At 25.9% G+C, this 27,132-nt stretch overlaps 1 protein-coding gene across 10 annotated transcripts in view; it reads right to left on the bottom strand.

Moving 5' to 3' along the window:
• LOC132936904 (histone deacetylase 4) overlaps nucleotides 1-22,243 on the bottom strand; it is a 61,751-nt gene extending 39,508 nt beyond the window's left edge. For 2 of the 10 annotated variants that reach the window (XM_061003714.1, XM_061003712.1), the window contains exon 1: nucleotides 10,008-10,159. Coding sequence is in view for 7 of the 10 variants with exons in the window: in XM_061003707.1 (XP_060859690.1) it covers nucleotides 13,270-13,309 (40 nt within the window). In the remaining 3 variants the exon portion in view is untranslated. The other 8 variants (XM_061003707.1, XM_061003716.1, XM_061003711.1 and 5 more) reach the window with 8 other exon arrangements.
• Between the last annotated feature and the right edge of the window lie 4,889 nt (nucleotides 22,244-27,132).

The raw sequence follows: 27,132 nt of genomic DNA, 5'->3' as shown, positions 1-27,132 counted from the left end.
TTGATGATGTTATTGTGAATAAAGTACTTTATATATTATAACCTATTTACGTGGAACTTTGTTTTAAATTTTAAATTCTTAGCTATAAAAGTTGAACATTTTATAAATTTTTAACTACAAAATAATTATTACATTTTAAATTTGATAAATTTTGTCAAAATTCGAACTTTAAATGCTTATAAAAAAAAATGTGCCTATGTATTTTTAATATTTTTCAACTCCGATTGTAACATTATGTCAGAAGCCTTGCATTACATTTTCACGCTTTTTTATCCAACAAATTGTATTGATATTTATAGAAAAAAAAAACTAAAAAATTGAAAACTGACTATGTCCGTAAACAATTCAAAAAGAGTAAAATTATTTTAGAAATTTTATCGTGTATAGAAAATGCTAATATAAACATTCAGTGAAATTTTCAAGTATTTACAGTCATTCGTTTTTAATTACAACAAAATAAGAAAATTGTTTCATGAGAAATCAAGTGAATATCAAATGTTGTAAAAATATAAATTTCAAACGCTTATAAAAAATTAATTTGATTTTCTTGTATACATTTTTTTTTTTGATAAAGGTAGACAAACTTATGAGGAATCTTGTATTACATTTTCAAATCTTAGATTTAAAAAGAAAATTTTTTATGAATTTCTAACTCAAAATAATTTGCTAATTTTCGTCATTTTTTATGTATTTTGTCAATATTTGAACTTTAACTGCTTATAAAAAAAAAAATTCTGACTATGGATTTTTAATTTTTTTTTATCTGCCTTTGAAATAATATACTAGGAGCCTTCTATTAAATTGTTAAGCTTTTTAAACTACCAAATAAAATTTAATTGATATTTATAGAAAAAAAAAAAATGGAATCTGACAATGTCCGTAAACACCTCAAAATAAGTCAAAATATTTGGAAAATGTTATGATGTATAGGAAATGCAATTATAAACATTCAGTCAAAATGTCAAGTCCCTACGGTCATTTGTTTTAGAGTTACACCAAAAACCAAACTCGATTTTCTCGAAAACAGATTTTGCGTACAAATTCCCGTTTTTCCTTAATTTTTCTTTTGTTTTTCACGTCGCTTTTGAAAACTACTGGGAAATATTTACTTTTGACCCCCCCAAAGTACCAACTAGATTTACTTTCCTATCAGAAAAGTTACTGTTGAAGGTTAGGTTAGGTGATGAAAGGTGATGACACACAAAATTATGACCCAGGGTTCCAAAAGATTAATTAGTAATCTCCAGACTTTTGCCGTTCGTCAACTTGCTCATGATACGCCTTTCATGTTTTATTATAACTATATTATTATAAACTGTTGTCTGCAGAAAATGAACTAAAATATAATTATATTTAGGTATAAATATCACCGTGCCGGTATGACTCCATACATGTACTTAAAATTATAATATTATATTTAGATTAACAAATGGCAATCGATTAAGGAACTTATATTATTATGTTATCAATATATTGTAAATAATTTTTTTTTAATTTTAGAGTCTGGTGGTAATTTTTATAAAGTATACTGTGTTCTTTGTTTGTTCCAATAAAAGAAAAAAAAAATTTCAAAATTGAATATAAATACTGCAATAATTTTTTTTTCATTGGGTTTTAAAAATAAAATGTAACAAGAATGGGTTAACTCTGAAATTTACAATAAATATTTTGGTATCATTTTAAAAAATTATTTCTAGAAATATTAAATTTTAACAGTATTTAATCACTGTAAAGACGTGATAAGGTCTATCACATACGATAAGATTTTGAAATATCTACCTTTTTATAAATAAATGCAAATTAAGTTCAATGTCTTAAAATATTATAAATTATAATGTTACATAATATGTGTCTACCATATTTCAACTATATTTAATCAGTTTTGAAAAACCGTAAAGATTTTCTTAAAAATAAAATAAGATATATTACATTATGATAGAGTATATAGATATTATAACATATATTTTTTTTTTTCAGGTTAAATCGAGGACCGGAGGAGGAACCGCGTTAGCATTACTTCCCCTCCAGGTAGCATTACTTCCCCTCCGGATAGCATTACTTCCCCTCCAGGTAGCATTACTTCCCCTCCGGTTTAGCATTACTTCCCCTCCGGTTATAACATATATTTAACATGAATGTAATTAAGTGATTTAGTTCTAATGCCCACCTCACGATTATGTCCATAGGTACTGGGATTATGTAGCATATTTATAAATACTTATTACTTATTCTATATTCAGTATTGAAATCGATATTCATACAATAACTATATGACCATATTTATTATTTTTTAACCAGATATAAAAGACGGCCAAACAACATAAATTATCACGTCTTTGCAATCCAGAACACACAACAGTTATTTTAAATTATTTTGCTTTAATTGTCTGTTCATACGATGAAATGAAAAAATTTAAATCTCATTTTATTTTTGAAAATCCAAATCAAGCAAGTGTTTTATCATTAGATTTTTTATTAAAAAAAAAACTAATCGTAGAAGGAAAATGAAAAACGGGCCATATCCCAGAAGTTGTTAAGAGGACGTAATAGGAGCATTTGTTGTCTCAGTCTTACAAGTCCGTAACATACCAAATTTACGCTCAGCAGATCACGTTTAGCACCGTTAGTTTAAAAATTAGAGTGAATCGACCTAATATGATACTTGATAGTTGATGGTAAGAACATTATTTGTGTTTGTAAGCAGGTTTTTTACGATAGTTCAATTATTTCAAAACTCACATACAAAGATGATAATATACAATACATAACGTTTTAAAATAAACAATTTAATTACTTTTTAACCAAATTACAATGATTACAATAATACATACACACACAACAATTGTGTAATATCATTTATTCATAGTCAATGGTAATATTCATCAATTAAAATTGTCGAAAAATTTAAACACCCTAAATAATAAACAGAAACACAATATTGAATAACTAATACTAACAAACAATAAAAATAATATTACCAATAGTTATAGTTATAACACAGACAAAAAATGTTATATATAGTACACCCGGCTGTTGGGGTTATTTTCTTATATTATAATGTAAAATAATATTATCTGAAAATCCAAAATACGTGCTGTAACTATTAACATTGATTTTAAAATATATTAGTAAAGTATATTTTAAAATCAATGCTATTAACAAGTATATATTTATATTTATATATATTTACATATATTTATATTTACATTTCAAACTTCATGACTACAAAGGATACCTAACCCAATCTTTAAAATGTATACATATCCATGGGAAAATAAAAATTAATAATATAAGATAAAATTATGAATGATTAAAATAAGTATTTCAAATTTCAACTTTCTAAAATATCAAATACAATAATATTAAAAATGCTACAAGATAGGATACTTCGTATGTTTCTATTTTTTATGATTCACCAAATAGCTACATACTGAACTTTAAGTTTATTTATAAACAAATTTAAGAGCGTCATGAAAACGTCACCGTAGAAAAAAAATTACCAAAAGGAATATGAATTAACAAAATTAACTTACCTAGTAACCAACTCATTATATTTAAATTACTACAATACTATTTATACTGAAACTAAAATAATAAAGATAAATTACTTTATAGTACAACTTCATATTTTAGAGAATTTATTCACAGGAACACCTGAAGCGTAATATTTTATTTTTATAAATTTAAATATGTGCTTTTTTAACATTTATAAATTATAATAAATTACCTGATATACAAATTAACAGATTCTTTATACTAGCAACTTTGTAAAAAATGCATTAAAAATATCAAAAATGCCGTAATGTTGTGGTTACTTAAAACACATTTTTACATGTAAAGCATTGTGTAAGATATTGCAAAAAAAAATACAAATCCATTGAAATCAGAGCCCTAGTAATCATTTTGGTACTGTTCAAAACGGATAACATAAGACGACAGATAAGACGATAAGTGATAACATTTTCGATAACAATACAATTGAAAACAATGTTAAACATTATTATTTATAATAAACAGTGACCACTGCTATTTTAAAACTATTAAAGCCAGGATTCTTGCATGATAGCAACTCAAGTTTAATGCGTTTTCGTTTAGAATCTGAGTTGATGAATTTGAATTATCTTAACACTTATTATAATAAAATTCGTAAAATAGAACTTCGTAAACTGCGAAGAGAGCCGGGGAATAAAATAATCCGAATGACAAATACCGGAATAATTATATTATGTTATAAAATATATAGCCATATATTATTGGTAATAGCATAGATTATAATTATTATTAGCATTTATAGCCAATGGTAATAGGCACTAATAGCTAACAGGTATGATAACAAGCACGAAAGGTATACCGACCAGCACCAGTCTATTCAGTATTTAGGAATTGTTATATTTTGTGGAAAACAATATACGGGTTCACGAGTATCGACAATATTGCCCTTATAATAAATGATAATGGTAATGGTTGTACCTATGTTTCTCTATTATTATACATTATTAATACCCACATTAAGATAACTGAAGAGTATTCCAGTTTTCGTGTATTAATATATTAAATTATTATACATAAGAGCATAGCATAATATCTACCTATTGATAGCCATTACAATTGTCGATTTACGACCATCGAACCGACAATCATATTTTGTTCAGTGAAAAATGTATTAAAAAAAATTTAATTTTAGATTTTATACGTCTTGTTATTGCTATAAAATTCCAACTGGAAATAAGAGTTGCCGACACTCTAGGGGGTGTAACTCCCCCCCCCTCCCTCTAGAATCTCCCTGCTAATGCGTAAATGGTAGGTTAAGGTACTCAAAAAGGTGATTCTTCATATCGGATTAAACTTGTATAAACCAAAACCACTAAGTATATGAGATCCTCTTTAAACATAATTAATTAAGGCACTAATTTGTTTTGAGGTATTTTATTTTTTTAGCTATAATTGTTTATAAGTTATAACTATTGATGAAAGAGCGGCAAATGGTGAAATATTTATATACAGTGCAATGTGAAATACGGCTAGACAGAGAATACTGAATATCAATTAGAATTAGGAAATATCAAAAATAAAAAATATTCCGATATATAATGATTAATGATAAAACCAACACAGTCTAAAGACTAAAATGTACGTCATATTATTATCTAATTGGATATAGTGACAAACTATCGACAGAACATAATATAAATTAAATTATATTATTGACAGATAAAGACGTGACGTGGGTCTAGGTGATATTTACGGGTTTCTAATAATAATTCTATAAATTGCATTATTATAAATTAACGTCATAAAATATTTGAATTGAAAATATTACCTAGTGACCTAATACTATAACTTAAAATTACTTAAACCGATAGGATGTTCTTAAAATTTGAGGTGATACCATGACTAAATAAATTAATTTAGTCAAGGGTGATACTGTTATTGGATATAGTATAATATACTATATAATATACTATATACTATATAGCATATTATGCTCTGTTTTAAAATATAACACTTACAATATATCGAATTCAATAAAAAATCAAATACACCTAACTAATGATTTTATATGAATGTATCTGTCTTACAATAATGTTATGTCTTATCTGTTATCAATTTTAGGTAAAGAGTTTTCAATTATCAACTTGGAGGATAGATTCTGGTGAATAATTCTAGTTGGTACTTTGAAAAGTTGAACGTAATAGTAAAAAACCCCAACAACTTTTAAAAACGACGAACAATTTGAGAAAACTGGGAATTTTTACGCAACCAGTTTTTGAGAAAGATAATAATTTTTTTTTTAGCACAATAAGATATGCAATTATTTTTAATAGGTTTGTAAGATTTCCGCTGTGTTTAATATTCATAATATGAGCCTTTAATATTAGCCAACTTCAAACAGTTAAAATTTAAAAGTATTGTTTTTTTTTTTGTGGAAAATATTTGGGGATTATTTTTTTATCATCTATTCAGGTGAAAAAACTAAAGCGTGTACAATACCTTTCCATAATGATAATAATAATAACAATAATAATAACACTAACAAATACCCTAGGGTTATGATTTTCTGGCAGTGGCGTGGGGCCAATCATCGGGCGGCAGCCCAATGTTCACAATTATAAATAGCGGACCAGCACAAGGTCACGTGGCTTGTCTGACAAAGAAAGCTGCATCAAGCCAAATATAAACGCATCTATTTATAACTGAGTTGTCTCTCTGATAATAATCCTTCGTCTTTCTCTCTCACTCACCTCCCAACTCGCACACACAATCCCTTGTCTTCTTCTTGTTGTAAAAATTATTCATTTATAAAAAGAATCGTACTTTTTTTACACCAACTACGAACGGGAGACAAAAAAAATAAACCGAGTGAAAGAAAACATATTTAATATTTATAAAAGTACTAAATTATGGTCTTAGTCAAGACATGAACATTTTTGAATGAACTGAGTTACAATATTTTACTAAACTAAAACGTAATTCTGTTATGTACTTACCACTTATGTATCATTTTAGGGATTATTTCACAAAAAATTCAAAATAATATTACGAAATATTATCCAAAACTGGAACCAGACGCATTATTCAAATAACTAATTTACGATTTATCTATTCAAATAAATGATAAGTGTGGCAATAAGTGTGGCAATTTATAATTCAATGTAAAAATATTTGAAATATTATAGTAAATTACCTATATTATGTGAAATTAATACGTTCTAAAATGTTTAATAATAGTAACGTTGAAATACAATAATATTATTGCATAGGTGATAAAAATAATTAAATGCACGTGAAATATATAGCACTGGACAAATTTATTATGATTATTTCGAAATTATAAATGTTCCTGAAATGCATAATATCTCAATGTCTTAACTTTTTTTAGGAAATTGATTTATTCGTACATCGCATTTTAAATTATTATATAAAAATTCAAAAATAGATATTATAAATTTAATTTTTATAAAAGATATCTTACATAAACATTAATTCTCAGACATGTATTTTTCGGTCTCTCTTTATATACTCGTACAATGCGTTTATAATTCTATTTTCAAAATCAAATTACAAATATTATTAATTAATAAATATTATAATGTATTCCTGAACTTTTAAGATTATATTAAAATTATCTTAGCCTAAAATTAATTCGAAAGTTTATATTTATCAACACAACAATATTTATGAATTCCCATATAAAATATTATCATCACAATATTAGTAATATATTTTACTACATCAAATTTATTGTAGACTTTAAAAACCATAGTCAAAACGATAAATATAGTTGATAAATATTATAAAAACTTTTTTTTCTAATAATATTACATAATATACTTATAAATGCAAATTCTTCAAAGCACATAGTATAGCAATCAAATAATAATTTATTTCAAGTAGGTATTTGATTGTTTACTTGTAGTCATAATTTCAATTTTTATTTTTTGAAATTGAGATTACTAACACTTTAGTCTGAAATTGTATGGTAATCGACTTCGAATAAGATACTTGTAAACGTTTACTTATAAGCCTGAAAATCCGTACGTTTATTCATAAATAAATTGTAAAGATTTATTATTTCAAATTTATTTATTTGCATAACACCATCGATAATATGAGCACATTTCCATTGGAGTAATTTACCTAAACAGTAACCCTGCATGTTGTACGAATGTACGATTATTCCACGTTAACTTCCAAATATGTTTTAAATTGTTATTAATCAATATTAGTATTTTATATAAGTTTACCTTTTTTTATACTAATTTAAATTGAATAGCCTTATACATTATTAATGTTTTGCAAAATATATAATTAAATAAAATATAAATATTTTTCCATCTATGAAATATTGGTAATAGGTATAATTAGGATTTAGGTTCTCGAACTCTGTGAAAGTCAAATAACGAGATAATTAACCAGTAAGTACATGAATTCCCGATAAACAAGACAAATTAATTTAGAAAATCACTGTACGTTATCATCAATATAAAATACGAAATAGGAACGATAAACTAAATTATTGTGCTTCGTCTCTATTCGATTTAAAAATCCAAATAGAGTTCTATTATAATTTATGATTATTAATTTTAAAGTAATGATAAATAAACGCCGCATTCAAAACTATTTTAATAGTTTTAATGACTTCCTTACTCCACTCAGAATTAAAAATATGTTGAAAAAAATTAGAAAACGGGAAGTCCTGGCATATAAACAACACTAAATCATTGGCTATTGTAATGCAGCTCACGTTATAAGTATACAAATACAGTAAAAATTCTCAGAATGAAATCATACATTTTTTTGAATACTTTTAATTATTATTTCGACTGTTAGATTACTATTGAGTAACTAATCAACTTAGTGAAATTAATAGTTGAACCTGTATAGAACAAAAAAATTACGTATTCAAATTTCCAATAAGGAAGGAAAAACACTGCATTTAAAATTGAACTCGGGATTATTTATTAGATAACTTTTAAATATTAAAATAATGTATTCCAGATATTGATAATTTGAAACAAACAATCGCCAACTATTTTAAAAACCATAAGTAATATTTTGAAATTCCCTTTTAAAATCAAACAGTTTTTTTAACCTATATTCCTCTCTTCCCAACGAATTGTTTATAATTTACATAGTGAAAAGTAATATAAGTAATAACATTATGTTATCCCCGAACACAGAAATAAATATTTAATTAAACTAATGTAATAAGTATTTCTTATGTCTAACAAAAATTATGCAAGAAAACAAAAATATAAAAACCTTTAAAGGATAAAAAACAGACTTATCCGAATTTAAAATATGCAGAATTCCGTGTCAAACAACAGATTGCACGTCCAAGAAAGCCCTATCAACACAGGAAAAGTAGAAAAAAGTTCATACATAGATTTCTATATAATAAACTAGGTTAAAATGAATATTATTATACAAATAATAATATGAAATTATTAAATAACGTTAACTAAACAAAGACCAAAATGTTTTAAATTATAAAATAAAATATAATATTAAGAGGACGCCATACGTCGTCTCCGTCTTACAAACGCGTAACATACCAAATTTACGCTCAGAAATTCAAGTTTTATGCCGTTAGCTTAAAAATTAGAGTGAAACGGCCTATTATGAAACTTGATGGTAAAAATATTATCTGTGTTTTATTGGGAAGTTTTTTTATGATAATTCCGTTTTTAAGTGAGTTTGCGTGTATAATAAATGTTAATTAGATAAGTGTTCATAACTTACTTAAAAACTTCCAACAAAACACAGATAATGTTCTTACCATCAAGTTTTATAATAGGTAATTTCACTTTAATTTTTAAGCTAACGGCATTAAACTTGAATTTCTGAGCGTAAATTTGGTATGTTACGCGTTTGTAAGACGGAGACAACACATGCGGGTGTGGCGTCCTTTTTTATGCTTGTATTCAATAAAAATTAGAAAAATTGGTACGATAGACAATTTAAAATATTTATATTATATTAGTTTCAAAATGTATTTTAACTATATGAATAATATGTATTTGTAAATATAACTTTTAAATTAAATTACTTAGATCAACTTTACTATAATCTATAATACATTTCTTTATTTTTAGAAAAGATACAAAGTTATTGATTTTACCGTTATTTAATATTCTTTCTCTAGAAATATGATGTACACATTTTATAAGTCATTTAGGCTAGACAAGAACACATAGAACATATTTGTCGAACACGCTTTGTTTAAATGTTTCCAGAATCTATGCATAGTGCAACTTTGCTTTGAAATGTTTAACAACGGTATTTGTTTAACTTACACCAAAGTTTTCCCACCTAATATAGATTTTATTATTATTGATAAACAGCGTAATCAGAATATTCACAATTCAATATACTTTGTATTGAAAAATATAAATGTATTTATTTTTGTAATATTAAAAACAAAACGCATTGTTTTTAAAATAACTATAGAATCCTAATTTTAACGATATCTTTCTTTAAACTTTTGTTAATATATATTGGTTTACCTCGTAGATGTAGCACTTCCGAAGGTTAGACGTAATCCAATGTATTCATATTATTTTAGCACAGTTAGATTTTAAACACTTAACTACTTAATTTACAAATATAACTCGATATTATTATTAACCATACTGTAAATTGATTAATTATAAAAAAAACAACTAAGTGACGTTGGGTTTTTAAAACTCGTGGTGGCTACGATGTCCGGGAGAAGGCATACCGCATGGCACGCAACACAGAAATAGAATCTGGTGGACGAGAACGCGATAAATTTATTATAGTAAATTTTGGGGTCAACACTTTGCTTTATTTAAAGATCGCCAACATTATATACACCGTGTTGATAATAATTGAATAGCTATAGAATACTATATTACTATTATAATTTTAAATGTATTGTCAAAATGTATACATCTAATATGGTAAAAATTTGTTTTCAGAGATTTGTAAAGTTAGATTAAGTAATTAAAACTATATTTTAAATTATATTAACTATACAGATAATGTTTTAATAATACATACAAACTTAATATTTCAAAACGTACACTAATAATATTATTACTATTCCAAAAATATATTAAGTAATCTAAAAGTACATTCTAACCCCCTAAACCGATATTATTGCTACTCTAAATGGTAACCACATTTTTCATTAAGTTCAACAGTTAATATGAACTGTCAATATTGATTTAATGTTTTATTTCCATTCTTATCTAAATCCTACTTATAACATAACATTGTTTGTTATCATATAAATTTGTTAATTACCTAGTTAATATTTTGTTTATTTATCGCTAAACGCTTTTACAGTAACAATACTTGAAAATTAAAAATATCATTAGATTATAAAAATGTAATATTTCTTGTTTTCCATTAAAAATTTAATAAAGTAAATATATAGGTACGAGCTGATTAGAAATATACAATAGATAATTAATAAGAAAATATATAATTTTTAAGTTAAAATGGTTCAATTGTACGGTACTCTATTTTAGATTCTGAGAGCAGCGATGAATATATTGGTTTTACAATGATGGGTGGTTTTTTTTGTGTCTTTCATCACCATTTAGGACAGTAATAATGCGTATGAAGATGATTTTCTTCGACAGTAAATTTTCTGATAGAAAATTGAATCTAGTTGGTACTTTGGGGTGTCAAAAATAAAAATTTTCCAGTGGTTTTTAAAAGCACCAGAAAAACAAAAAAAAATATTAAGAAAAAACGAGATTTTTACGTAAAATTGTCAAAATATTTTGATTTGTTTTGAGCTGTTTACGGACATTTAAAGTTACCAATTTTTTTTAAAGCATTTAATGCTCAAATGTTGACAAAATACCTGAAAATCACTAAAATGTGCAATTCTTTGAGTTGAAAATTCATAAAAATATTTTTCTTAAATCTAAAATTTGAAAATTTAATACAAGATTCCTCATAAGTTTGTCTATTTTTATCAAAAAAAAAAATGTCTTCCGGAAAATCAAATTAAATTTTTATGTGCGTTTGAACTTTTACAACATTGGATATTCACTCGATTTCTCATGTAACGATTTTCTTATTTTGTTGCAATTCAAAAACGAATAACTGTAGATACTTGAAATTTACACCATCATATGTTACCATAATATTATAAATTGTTTTGAGCTGTTTCGGGCAATTTCGAATTTCAATTTTTTTAGTTTTTTTTCTATAAATGTTGATAAAATTATATTTGTTGGGTAAAAAATGTATGAGTGTACGCGTGAAAATGTATCTAATACAAAACTCCTAATATATTGTTACGATAGCAATACGATAACGAAAAACATTAAAACTACATAAGCACAATTTTTTTTATAATCATTTTAAGTTCGAATTTTGACAAAATTTATCAAAATTTAAATTTAAAAATGATTTTGTAATTGAAAATGTATAAAATGTTCAACTTTTAGTTTTTACAGCTAAGGATTTAAAATGTAAAACAAGGTTCCACGTTAATTGGTAAATAAATTACTTTATTCACAATAATATCATCAAATTTACGGAGTAATATCATAGCCCATAGGCTGACTTTTCAACTTTGCTCAGAATCGTTTTTCGTATATAATGTTACTATATAATTTAACTCAGATTTAACACCAGCTATTAGAGTGACCCGCTTATAACCTACTGTACAGCAGAGGCCAGAGCGGCACCCACTTGCCCACCTTCTTTTATAATTGTAATCTACGAGAATAGATGATAATAATATAATATACAAATACAACTACATTTTGAAAATCTACAATATAGTTTGTTAGTCCATGTACTTCTCAAACAGGTGGTTGATCCCCTACCAACATTTATCTACATAATATTATCACCATGTAGTACCAAACTTATGTTATAGCCTGTGTATACTATTATTGTGTAATAAATTACTTTATAAATAAAGTAATGACAAAAAAACAACAGTTCAAAATCTGCGGCATGACCGGATAGACTGTGAAGTTAGATAATGAATTGTGTCAATCTTTATTTTGTAAAAGTCTGCGCCTAAACTATTGAAGTAACAGAATATAAAAAAATATAATGTCTTTCATAATCAAACAAAAGATATTACTACTTAAATATTAAAACGGTTTTTAAAGACCTACCTAAAAAACGTTAAGATATTCTGAAACATGTTTTCTATTCATAGTTTAAGTATTTCCAATTAAGTAAGAAATAATAAACTCATAGGAAAACCTAAATTCTGCGAAATTCAATCATGACATATTGATTGTTTTATTTATTATTAATTAAAAATGAATAATTCAGTCTAAAATAGTCCACATGAGTAGACATCGTAAAAACATAATTTGTTTTATTTTTTGATAATTTTATTTCAATTATTTAAAAATAAGATATGCCAATGAATATTAATAAAGATTTTTTTTTTTAAGCAGCATTGTACATTTTCATTCGTTAATTATTAAAATGTCAGACAAGACAACTCTCAGAATTGCAAATATTTTTATAAGTACGTTTAAAAATTATTAATAATATTAGCTAGCATTATATCCAACCACAAATAGTCCAGTGACTAGTGATGTCACCGTTTATTCAAAGCTTGACGAACCCACATATTAATAGTTTTCGTTTAAATTCACTATTTATTAAGAAAAAATTAAATAATGAAACAGTATTTTAATTCGGACAGTTAGGTTATACAAATCAAATACACGATGAGTGTGAATTGATAAAATCCTATTATTTTTGTACCGTTTAACATAAAACTAAAACTTTATTTAAATTATAATCATCACCAACCTGTTATCTTACTGTTTGGTTCAGAATGATCATCAGACATATTTCAACAAAAAGAATTGGCTATAGCCTACATAAAATGAGCGTTACATCTGTGATAGCTTCTCAATGAATTTGTATTGGGCGACCCATGTTTCTGAAAGAACAAAATAATGATTATTAATTAATAATTATAATTAACATTAATAACAATAATTATTAATTAATAATAAATTTATGGATCATAACATTATCCACACCATAGCATCAATTTTTTTTTTAGATTAGGTACCTACTTTATTTTATAAGATTCATATTTATCTCTTAAGAATTGAGATATCGAAAAAAATTCGACGCTTGGATAAGATAATATTTTCTATTTGTATTTTAGATAATAAGACAATTAACTCTAATTTTTATCCAGGGCGCACAGTAATAGTATAACAAAATGTAAATTAGTATATGGCGAGTATGATAAACGGAGATAACAAATCGATATGTGGCGTCCTCTAAATTAAAAATAATTATTCTGATAATGATGATATTATTGCGTTCTACTTTTAATCATTTTTATAAAATCATTTACAATAAATTAATGATGAAATTATTTTACTACAACAATCTTGAAGTAAACAAAATTACGAAGAAACAAAAATACAACTATGCCTATATATAACTAAATAAAAACCTCACACGCCTACTAGCTCACATGAGGCTCATAAGTCATAGGTCAGCATAGGTTACCAATAAATTGTGGTATTATTTTAAATTCGAAAACAATGGTAAATTATTTTACCATACAAATCCTTTTGAGCGAAACTTAATACACATTTTTTAGTTTTATAGATTTGAACAGAAAATGTATAATTTGCTGAAAATTCAAACGATTATAAAAAACAATCGCAAGAATTATTAAATTTTTTTTAAATAATAAATTAAACCGTTATGACAATTTCAATTTTAAAATTTAATATTAGATTTGTATGAAGTAAATATCAGATGAATTTAAAAAAAAAAAAAAAAATTTATCGAAAATGCAATCATTTTTTTTTAATAGGATTTTGAAATTTTTGAAAATAGTCCGAAAATTCTAGTAAGTGTCTTAATATGTTAACTATGTATGTTCAACTTTAAATATTTAGAGAACCAATATTATATTAATTTTTTTCGTTTTATCCATAAAAGATTTATTTATCCTAACAAGAATAAGACACGTCATTGTACAACCTATGAAATTATGTAACTAACGATAGAATTTATTAACCTTATAATCCTGCAGTACACGCCACACGGGCTATAGTGAAAAATCTGATACCAAAATATTTTTCAACAAAAATATTAATGTTAAATTGTTATTCTGTAGTTGGTAGTTATTTCACTGTAATATAGCAACTTATTCGATATTAAGTAGGTACATAAATTAGTAATTGCCATTATTGCAGAATTTAATCGAAAAAATAACATATTGTATAAGTGCATAAAATGGTTGTATTATTTTAATACATACAATTTTTCATTTATAATTTATATCGCATACAAAATTCCCTTCAAAAATTAAATGTATAAAATGTAATAAATTACATTTACTTAATTTAGTATTAGTAATTTGCAATATTATGGTTGTTATTTCAACTGTCGGGACGTAAGAAAAGTTTGCACAGCCGAAGGTTAATAACGAGATAATCATTAATCGGGGTTGTTAATTATTAGATAAACGTCACACAAATACACAAATACACAATACATACTATATAGTTCCAAAACCTGTGAAAATGAAAGGACAACGTTGTGTCTATCTTTTTCTAATAATGTTGTCCTCAAATTTCTCCCTCCTACGTTCGGTCCATAATCTTTATAATATGTCTATGCCTCACGCCCTTACACCCAGATAATATTATGTTGTCTCTGTCATAACAAACATACAACATAGCAAATTCGCCTTTTACAAAATCAATTTTTACTCGTTAGCTTAAATATTGGAATGAATATACGTATCATTAAACTTAAGAGGACGCTATACCCATTACCCGCACGTGTTGTCTACGTGACTACGTCTTAACAACGCAAACATGGCAAATTGGTTCTGTGATATCCATTTAACTTTGTTATGATTAATATTGGAGCAAATTGACTTACTATCGAATTTAGGAGTAAAAATATTATCTAGTGAATCTCATAGGTTTTCTTTTTATATTTTAATTTTAAAACGTGTTATGAGTATTTTACACTGTACAAATAATTTAAAACTTTAAAATATAAAGTTAAAATATAAAAAAAAGCCTGTGAGGTTCACTAAATAATAATAATTTGATAAGAGGTCAATTCGTTTTTATATTAAATATAACAGAGTTAAATAGATTATTCAGAATATACAATTTGCTATGTTATGCACTTATGCATTTGTAATAGACACAAACAATGCATGTGGGTGTAGCGTCCTCTTAAAGGTAAACACATTATTTGTGTTTATACATAGATTTTTACTTTTTACAGTCAATTTAAACGAGTATGAGCATTTATAAACTGCAATATTTTACATACTCATAAGTTATGAGTTAACTCACTTAAAAATTAAAAATAAAAAAAAATTGAAGTACCAGCAAGATAGTGTTCTGTTCTTGGCTATAAGTTTGTTAATAGGTAAAAACAAATATCACAATATTAGTTCTGTTGACATTTCCTAAGTTGTAAGACAGAGACAGCACAAGAATGGGTGTGCCGACCTGCCCGACCTCTTAATAATTTTGCATATTTATGAATTTTATTCTGAATTTAAAATAAGTAAGATAAAAATTTGATTATCATTTTAAGTAAAATAAATGTATCTAACATAATTTATTTTGGAATTTTTATTTTGTAGTGCATATTTTTCAGTTTTTGAATGCACAAGTGCATGCATATTTCATGGTTTCTTAATGTATTAAATTCACAGCCCTGATGATAACTAATACATTATCAATGTTTACCAAGGTTGTAACTTGTAGATAAAACCTAATTGTGATTATTAACTATCTATAAAACCATATTTGTCGTTCATTCTTTATTCAATAAACAACGTCTAAGAGTAATGCCTCTGCAGGAAATTTTAGCCCCTGTCAATATTAAAAATAAAGATTACCAATAATAAATTACTATTTATTATTATTATGTTTTTTTTTTAGTGCTGAGGGTTAATCATATTATTAAACTATTTTTATGTAAGTATACTTTTTGTTTTTTAAAACTCTTTAAAACATGAGGCTGTGATAATATTTATATTATATACAAGTTCAAACTAAAAGTTAATGTTATAAGTTATAAAATAATTATAATCAAGAAAAAGAATAAATGTGACATTAATTATGCAAAATCAATTAAGTTTTAATTATTTTGCTACCTATAAGTTAGGGGTACTCGTAACGGTGAACAAAGGATAATTTCCTCTCGTGAAATAAGCATCAGTTCTGTCATAATCATACACACAAAATACAATTGTACCTACCTATAAATTATAAAGATAAATATTTATAAAATAATATAGAATCTGAATAACTATAACTTATTAAATGTTATATACTTAATACATTGTCTTATATATCAACAAAATGTAGTTTTAAAGTATTAACCTGTAGACATGTTTTACAGTAATATACATATACAGTACTTAATTTAATGTAAATAATACCATAAAGTTGTAAAATTCATACTAAAATGTTACAGGTGAACAAGTGTGCATGAGGGTTATATAGCACAACAATACTAAAATGACACAAGTGTACAAGACAAGTGTGGTAACTTGAACACAGTTCTCAGGCATTGTTCTAAAAAGAAAGATAATACGCGTATGGTGTCTAAGCAGATTTTATCCTTTAACCAAAACTGAATGAATTATACACCAAACGTGCCAACTCTATTTATTTATGTGCTAAATTTGCACAATAAAAGTTGAATACCTAAAATGATTTAGATGTATGCCTTAGTTTGATGTACAGACTTTATTTACTTTATATTACATAAAGGAATTATTTTTACATCACAATCTAAGACAACGTCTAAATCGAACATGGCCTAGAGACTTACCCAGCATTTAACAAATAAAAGAAACCATGTAATCACCAGTAGGTAACTAATTTTCAGATGGCCCAACTGAGCCCCTTTTTTTCATGTCTTTCATGTCAAATTTAGTATCAAGATTAAATTTACTCATTTTACAGTATAGATTGTAAAAAAATTATTAAAAACAAAAGCAAAGAATTATGTTTAATGTTTTTATTATTTACTAATCCTTTCAATCCAGAAAATTTAAAAAAAAAATTTTTCATAAATTAAATATATATATATCAAAGGATAATATACTCGATAATATATTTGATTAAAAACGAAATTGATTAGGTATATAAAGAATATTTATTTTAACATGATTATTTAATTTCTACATTATTAAAGGATTAATTATTTAAAGTTTTAACAAAATGATAGATATTATAGAATAGATCATTATTAGGTCATCCAAATTTTTCATTCTAAAAACAGCGTGGATCATATAAGACCTTATTATGATTCCCACCAGTTTTTGAATATAACATTTGAATGACTGAGAATAATATATAAATATATATTTGCAAACATTTATAATTGAAAATATTGTTTTCTTTTTCATGGATTTTAAAAATGTTAATATTGCTAACATATTGTATAGTTACATATATTTGATTTTTATTTGAAATTATAAGAAACTATTCATTGAATGAATAAAATAAATTAAATTTGTAATTATATAAAATAATATTGAGTAAAAAAATTGATTAAATATGAAAAAACAAATTTCCAAAGACAAAAAATACAAATAATCACCATAGGTAATAGTCGATATTAACTACAATAAAAAAAAAATTATTTTGTACAACATTTTGGGGGGAAGAAAGTTAGGTCCCAAATCTTAATTTGTATTATTTTGGCACAGCTACTAAAATAGTAATAAAATCATTTATAATATTTCCATGTAATAAATTGTAGGGGAACAAGTAAAAATGTAAATTTGAAAATATTCAATTGAAATTTTTTTTTTTCATTAAAATGTTCTCAAAATATTTAACTTTTTTTTAAAATTTGATTTTTAATGAATTTTTTTCAAAATAATTAATTTTTGAGGTTGTACAATTGGTATATTAGTTAAATTGTAATTATTTTATTAGGAATTAAACGACTATGAATATGAACTAAAATTAAAATGTACTTTTAGGTACCTACATGTTAAATAAAACATATTATCAATTATAAATTGTTTTAACTTGTGGTATTGTATATTAAAACTACATAAATTAAATTTGTAATAACTAATAACTACTCACAAAAAAACAGTTTGTTAACAATTGTGGAAATAACTCAAAACAATAATAAAATTGGAAAAATCAATCAATGTAGGAAAAAGTGTATATACTCTCAGCATTTATATTGAAATAAAATTACAAATATATTACCAAAATAAATTTATTTGTATTTTAGATTTTCTATATTATGTTTAATAGTACCTAAAATATTAAAATGGGTAAATGGTAATACAAGTACACAGTTTTAAATATAATTATGTAGGTTAAATATGTTGTAAATTTATAACTATACAAAATCAAGGGATTTATTTGATAAGAAATTAATAATATGAGAAATGTTTAACTTTTTGAAAATTCTCACAACAAAGATGTACATCACTAGGGTCAAGTAAAATTTGTATATTATCCAATATACATTTTGTATCATAATGTATGTTGAACATAATATAATTGTTAAGTGTGTAATAATTATATTGTAATACTATAATAATACCTCTTTTAATAATTATAAACACTGATTTGGGATTAGTTACATAAATATATCCTATCTATTATGTGGTATATTTTACATTTTATTTAAATTAAAACTAAAACAATTTGTTAGGCATTTTTATGTGATTTAATATTTTTTTGTATTTATAATAAAATAAAACAATTTAAATGAAGAAAGTATACATGATATTTTATGTATTTAAAACAACTTTTTTTAGAAGTAGTTTAAGGAGGGAAAATGGAATGTCGTCCTCCCAGTTTTCTAACAAAAAAAAAAGATTTAGGTACAACTGCTATTTCATATTTAACATTAATTTGTTTAACAAAGTAAAAATTCAAATATATAAATTATAGGTAGGTATATAATAGGTACACAATCATTTTCAATTGATTTTACCAATTTCACTAAGTCCACCTTCAATTTAATTGTATTTTATAGTATCCTTTATTTAAATTTTAAATATAGATTTTGGATACTTCTTTAAAAATGCACCTAATGTTTACATTGATAGTTCTATAATGGCATATAAAACTATTTAAGCTTAATAATATACTGACTGATTTAATTAAACAATCAATAATTATAGTATAGATTTATTTGTATAGTTATATTATTGGACACAATCAAGGGAAAGTTTATATTGACGTTAAAAAGGGTACTTGTTTGTTATTGCCCAGCCATCTCACTGAAATAAACTGATTTCTTTGCCACTAGCACCCGTCATAGCTAAATATTAAGTTTCTGTATTCTTAATATATTAATAAGTATATAATTTTTATAAATAAATAAAATATAATACATCAATAACTATTTATCATGAAGGATAGAACTCAGAAATATTTTAAAATAGTTTCTAATGCATCTTGTCCATTTAGTAGGATTTTCTACAGGAATTCTGCCAAACACAAATCCACAAAATTTCTATTGGACCAAGAAGTATTTTAATAGCTCATTTAGCAGACCCCGCAATCTCTTAATATTTTGAGTGTGTGCCCCTGTGTACGGATCGAAAATTATGATAATGGTTAACCGTATTATAATAGAATCCAGTTTGTTATACATTTTTGTAGGATTTCCAACAATCTGATATTATAAATCCTGGCCTTAGGTATATATATATTTGTATAATGGGAAAGTTTTTTGAATGATCAGAAACAGAGTGGCAGAGTGATAAATGATTACAAACTAAAGTGTCAGGGCGATAAAATACCAAAAAAAAAGAAAGCACTGTAAATTTACATAAGTAATGAAAGAATAAATATAGCAAATATTCATAAACAAACACTTAACTATGCAATTTCGAAAATGAATGTTTAACTAATAAAACTATTTAATATACAATACAAAATAATATGTAGATTGTAGTCTTGTACATAGGCATACAATAATATAAATATTTATTTTACAGTTATTGGAATAATAATAATTTATTCAAGAGTAAGTAATAATGTTAATAAAAATTACCTAACTCAAAAATCATAAAAAAAATAAAATTTTAATGAAGGAATAAGAACAGTTAAAGTTATTTGAATAATATAAAAGAAGTCTCATTCTAATATTTACTGAGATTTAATATAATATAAGACTTGCAATAAAATATTTCTTATCAATTATAATAATTAATAGACAATAGTTCAATGTAACACAAATCAAATAAGATAGATTTTCAATGAAAATAAGGATTCAGGATAACTTAAAATAATCCAACCTTATATCCTCATAAAAACACATATACATTTCTATTTGCAATGTATCACGAGTGATCTTAGGTTAGTTGTCAACTAAAAAAAAAGCTTAAAAAAGCTTAAAAAATTCCTTGGAAAAAAATTAAATCTATAAATCAAGTTAGATAATAATAATATTTAACTGTACCCATAATAGTTTTATTCCTAATTAAAGTAGATATAACAATTAGATATTAAGTTAAATTAAAACTAATGAAATTTTTAATGGAAAATAAGAATTGTGTTTAGAAAACACACTTGATTACTTATAATTATATAAATAATTATTTCTTTTAAATATAATACATTTTAATAAAAAACAAATAATCATCAATCATATATTCTCTAAACAGTTATTTTGGAAATAATGTGGACATCGAATAATATTGACAGGCAAAAACTTTAATCAAAGATAGAGAATTGTCATCAAATGTTTTATAAAAAATAAAAAATGTAGGGTACCATTATAGTACCAATAACATTATTCAAGTTATTTGATAATTATTGTTGTTAAAAATATAATTGCCAAGGCAGTTACAATATACGGTCTCAGGAAGCACTAGGTCACTAGGATTCACCGATGTATGCATACTATATTATTACTCTGTAGCGAAGTAATTAGTGAACAGAAACCAACCATCAAATGATCAAAATTGTTACAACATGAAGCCCATCATCATTACCCTAGTGCTATTTAAAATATGAAACTTCGAAATCTGGTCAATCAAAATCGGTATTATTGTGAGAATAAAAATCATAAATAATAAAGACAAGTTCAAGGTACCAACTACATAATATACTGATCCGAACAAATACGTACCTTAAATAGTTAAATACACACACAAACCTGAATTATGCACAATTAAGTATAAGCGTGAACTTGTCGAAGACACTAGCGAAAATCGTCGCACACACAATCACACTCGCACGCGCGTGTATAAAATATTATAATATCCTCACACAAACGGAACGTACGTTGTAGACTAATAAACACAATAAATTGCAATAGAGGTAAGGTGCCTTACAACAATAATAACAAAACTTATATAACTCATATTACCTGCTGGTGGTGCTGTTGACTGTCGTCGTCCTCGTCCACACGGCAAAGTTCACGCGCGCGCACTTATCAGCAATACCGACGAGGATACCATTGTCTCTGCGCCGTCCATGTTATCATCTACGCGACAACATAATAATATTATAATATTAGGTATTTTCCGCTGACTTGGAACGCACGACGAACGGAGTCCACCGGAGTCAAGCCAGTGTTGTTATGTGGCAAGGAAATTCCCTCCGCGCAGGGAAATTTTAGGTAAACAGTAGTTGAATAATGTTGAAGGAGCCAAATGGGAACTCTGAACTCATTTTACGAAAATAATCGGAAATTATATAATTTTATTTCCAACATCATAGTCTCGAATAAAACGTAATGGACATCGTGATTAGTGGGCCGGACGCCTGGACATACTAGTAAGACGGTAATTTGTTATTGATATACCACTCCCCACCATCAAAACAAATAAATCATGAATATCACATATTATTATCAAACATATTTCTGACTTCTGTGATATAAAACACTAGATAGCAGGCCACCATAATATGCGTGGTGGTGAAATAATGTTTACGTTATTATCTTATCATCAATGCGGCATGATAACAATATGTTGGTTGTTGCCTTGTTGGTATTTGAATCAAATAATTTGATATTAATATATTATCCACGAACGTTATAATGAGTTACATTCTTATAATTTCTGTTTAAAATACTTTTAAAATATTCCATTACAATTGTTTTTGTATAAAACGTTTTTTGATTTATTGTAGTTTAGTCATTAATATTGAATTGTAACTGGTGTTGTATTTGTTGAACTTATTATCCCTGATTTTGCATTGTTAAATTATGTTTTTCTAACAGTATTTAAGTAGTATTAAAACAGTTTTTTTTTATTAAGTATATATGTAGTTTATAAGTCTGTTTGGTTTGAACAACTATTTGAGTTTTAGGACCCAAGTAGATGAACCTGAGTATGCAAACAAAATTATTGTTTGAATTAATAATTGTAAGCTAAGTTATTGACTTTGGCATGGGTACAATGAGCATGAAAACTAGGTTCTTAATTTATTGGTCAAGAAGTGAACTGTGATCACATGTTATTCAAGCCAACCAAATAAAAACAGTTTATTTTTCAGTTAACTTACATTTAAAACAAATAAACAAAATAAAAAATATTGCACATTCCAGTGGTTTTTTAATTGTATTAAAAATGTTATAAAATATAATATACACATATAATAATAAAAATATTTAAAAGTTAATGGTTTTTAATAATAAATTCTGTCTTTGACTAACCGTATCCTAAAAGTCACTAGAAAATTGCTTACATATTAATATCTTTATGCAAAATGGGTGATTAAAAACATGTCTGAAAAACTTATTTTCACAACTTAAAATATTTAAAATATTTAAATTCAGCAATCTAGCTTAAATGTAATATTATAAGACATAAAAATTGGGTACATTGATTTGTTTCAAGTTATTAGTTAAATTAATAGTATTTTTCACTATCTAAAATTGCTTTAATCAAACTGAAGAAAATAATAAATGATAATAAGCCACCAGGATTTTTTAAAGAAGAGAATTTAGTATACAACTGAAGAACAGGATAGTTATGCTCAATAGAAGTTTGACTTAAATTCTATGATTGAATGAATGCAAATAATACAATAAATTGAAATTTTACAAACAAACAACCTATTATATAATATATAATATTTTGTTTATCCTCCTCACTCATGTCATGGATGAATTAGTACTATTAAGTAGGATTAATTCAATCTACTGAATTAAAAATAATAAAATAAATTCCTAATAATGATAGCAATATAAATATATAATAAATAAATAAAATATATTTACTAATATTACTAACAATTTCCACTCTCAAAATCATTTTTTGTACTCAATCATTTATTATTGAATTTAAATTAAACACATTCATTACAATGATCTATTCAATGACGAGGTACACTTTACACCTCCTGTATATCAGAGTAGTTACCTTCCAGGTACCAACCCAATTTTATTTTTTTAGGCTGTTGAGAAATTATAAAAAAAAATTAAATTAACTAAAAAATGCTACAATGGGGAACGACTTATTATTTTATTGTGATGTAGTAGAGACTATATTGTCATGTTCGCGATTAAAAAAATACGTTATCGCTGAACCAGACTGGTCCGTGTCAATCGAATCTAGTCTCTCGGTTCAATTGCCGTTCATAAATTCTTCAATGTCTGGTAAAGTGTCGGTTAACGCTAACCAACTGATAACAGATTTTATTACCGGCAGAATTCGGCCGGTCAAGACGTGTTGGTTGACTTTAACTTAACCGGACATTGTAAGAAATGCCCTAAATGTTTACTAATTACTATGTTTACTGTTTACATAATAATTAATTAATATTATGCAATAATGAACGCGTGCGTGACTGTGTGCGTAGTGCGTTCGCATAATATATTACGGGGTTTTTTTTTTTATCGATACAATGCCGCGACGACGCATAACCAGTTGCCAGAAATTTTTTACGCGGCGCCGGGAGATAGTCTGCTAACGTTGGTGCCGGACCGGAGGGGGGGAAGAAGGGAGAACAAACGACGTGTATTATACATATACGGTGTATAATAGACAGACAGACAGTGTGTACGCGATGGTTTATCATTTATTCAATATATTATAACTATATTATATTCATTTATCGGCATTCGGCTGGTAACAATTCGGTAGGTATTGAATATGCACCAATAGGTAAATATTATGTTATATTAAACAAAAACAAGTAAAAGCGTACTATACAATACCTACTGCATATATGAATAGTTCAAGTTAAAATATCAATACTAAATGGTACAGTAGTACACACACGACACATACGTGCGCGTTCGAACATGCTTAATAATTAATATAATATTATGTATATAGTCATAAACCATAATATTATATTATATTATATTATTGTATTTATAATATAAAAAAAAACGAGTATAATGAGTAATGACTATAAATGGTGAAACGACATAACCACCGTGGTGCGTCTTGACGCGTACGGTCGCGGGTCGGGTCAAAAATCGTATAGTGATAATAATCGACGGGCAAATGAATGAACAATTGAACAAATTACAAATGACAATCGTAAAGACTAAATTCGTAAATGTGTTCTTTAATACATTCAATTGTTGTAATTTTTACTACCTACCTATATTAGCTGACGTCATATGAATGTATCAAATTTCAAACAAGTTAATCATTAAAATTTATATTTTCAAAGCTGAAAATGATAAAAAAAAACTATTTTAAAGCACTCTGTCCTAAGAAAAAGTCACCAACTTAGGTATAACATATATAGAAAAAGAAATTGCCGACCAGCTAAAATATATTGGTATTATTGATACATTTTCTGATTTGAAAATTAGAAAGGTTAATTTATGATACATTTTTATATTGTACTAGGTACTATTTACTATATTTATTGACTTTTTTTACCAATATTAATTTTTAAGTATATTATGACGTGTTGTGTTATTAAATATTAATTTATTTACTTATTCATATTGTTGTAGGTACAAAGTACTATATTTTTTAAGTATATTTACGCCTTTGCCCCTTATACATCATATTATCTTAAATTCTTATATGCAACTGACAGTAATGATATTTTAGGCGTTAGGCCCTTACATTTTACTTTACCCTGAGCCCCGTAAATCGTCAGGACCAGGACAACCCCGTGTACGACCCATTTGACCATCTGGGGCTAGATAAATTGAGTACATTTTGAAAGCGATAAGTTGAGTCCCGGGTAAAAAACCTGTTCGGTCCGATCATTCAAACTTTTACCAAGAACATAATATTATAATAAACACAGATCATATTGATCGTAATATTTAATACCATATATTTATTTAGAATATAATATCATGTAATATGAAATAATATAAAATATAATTATACAATTTGAATTCTAATAAAGTTTATTAAAAAATGAAATAAACATACTAATATTTACCAAGTACTTTTTTTTGGAACTCAACTTACCTATATAAGGTCATTTCACATTTGGGACCCAATTTACCAATCCCAGACCATTTATATCGTTAGACTGTAATTAAATTATGTTTAATAGCAATGCGTACTACACACGACGACGTGTAGCCAAGCCCGGATTAAGGGGGGTTCCAGGAGGGGCAATGTCCCGGGGCGCATTTTTATCTCCAAAATATTTATTTTTTAATTCGTTCAAAACAGTTTTCAAAAAAATAAAATAATTTTAGTAGGTAGTAATTATAAAATAAAATGTTCTTATTTTTATATCACGTACAATTACTAAATTATAATAAATATAAACTTGATATTCTATGTTGAAGTTTATAAAATGGGAGTTGAGAACTACATACATCGTACGCATAGATGGTAGTCTTTATTATCTATAATTGACGATTGTACGTGGTAATATAGTACAAAATTATACAATTTTTTGAAGTTAAATATGAAAGGGGGCACTAAGTGTATCGTGTCCTGGGGCCCAATTAATCCTTAATCTGGGCTTGCGTGTAGCTGTGTGCCCGTGTATACTGTATAATATAGGCAGTCAGTGTGTGTAGTAGGCAGTAAGCATTCGCTTACCTAACCATTTCCCCACAACGCACATTTTGACTGATATCCGTACGTTGGTCCACTCCCACTGGACGCGCGCGTGTGGTGTGTATGTGTTGTATATTTATCATAAATTATAATAATATTATACGATCATTTTATAATAATAACGTGTAGTGGTACTACCAATTATGGTACCATGCATACTAGACACTAGTATACTACCATTGATTATGAACACTATAGATCGTTCACTGATCGTGCCTTCAGCAGTGGGGTAAAAATATAAAATATAGTTTAAAAGTTGAAAGAAAAATCAATGAAAGTAATACGTCCAAAACTTTCGATTTTAATAAATTCGTTATTCGCAAAGTTCAGATGAAATTATATTCTTAATCTTTTATTAAGGACTAAAACGTATAAGGCATGTAATTGGGAAAGTTCGAGAGTAGGAAATAAACATTTTCAAAATGCTGCTAAATATAATAAATATTAGAAAAAAATACATTAGTATTTATAACCACGTTCAACACATTATAGGATATTTAAATTAATGTTTTTGTTGCTACACCAATTTCAATTTCATACTTAATTAATTGATTATAGTTTGGTTATAATGATATTTTACAATATTATCTTCAAATCTGTATAAGTAACATAAAAAGTATGAAACACAAAATATGGCATCAACTTCGTTTTATTACTGTTACAGA

This window comes from Metopolophium dirhodum, chromosome 1 (assembly GCF_019925205.1).
Source record: "Metopolophium dirhodum isolate CAU chromosome 1, ASM1992520v1, whole genome shotgun sequence".
Lineage (NCBI taxonomy): Eukaryota > Metazoa > Arthropoda > Insecta > Hemiptera > Aphididae > Metopolophium > Metopolophium dirhodum.
The sequence above is the reverse complement of the archived record's forward strand: the minus strand, read 5'-3'. Positions and strand labels throughout refer to the sequence as shown.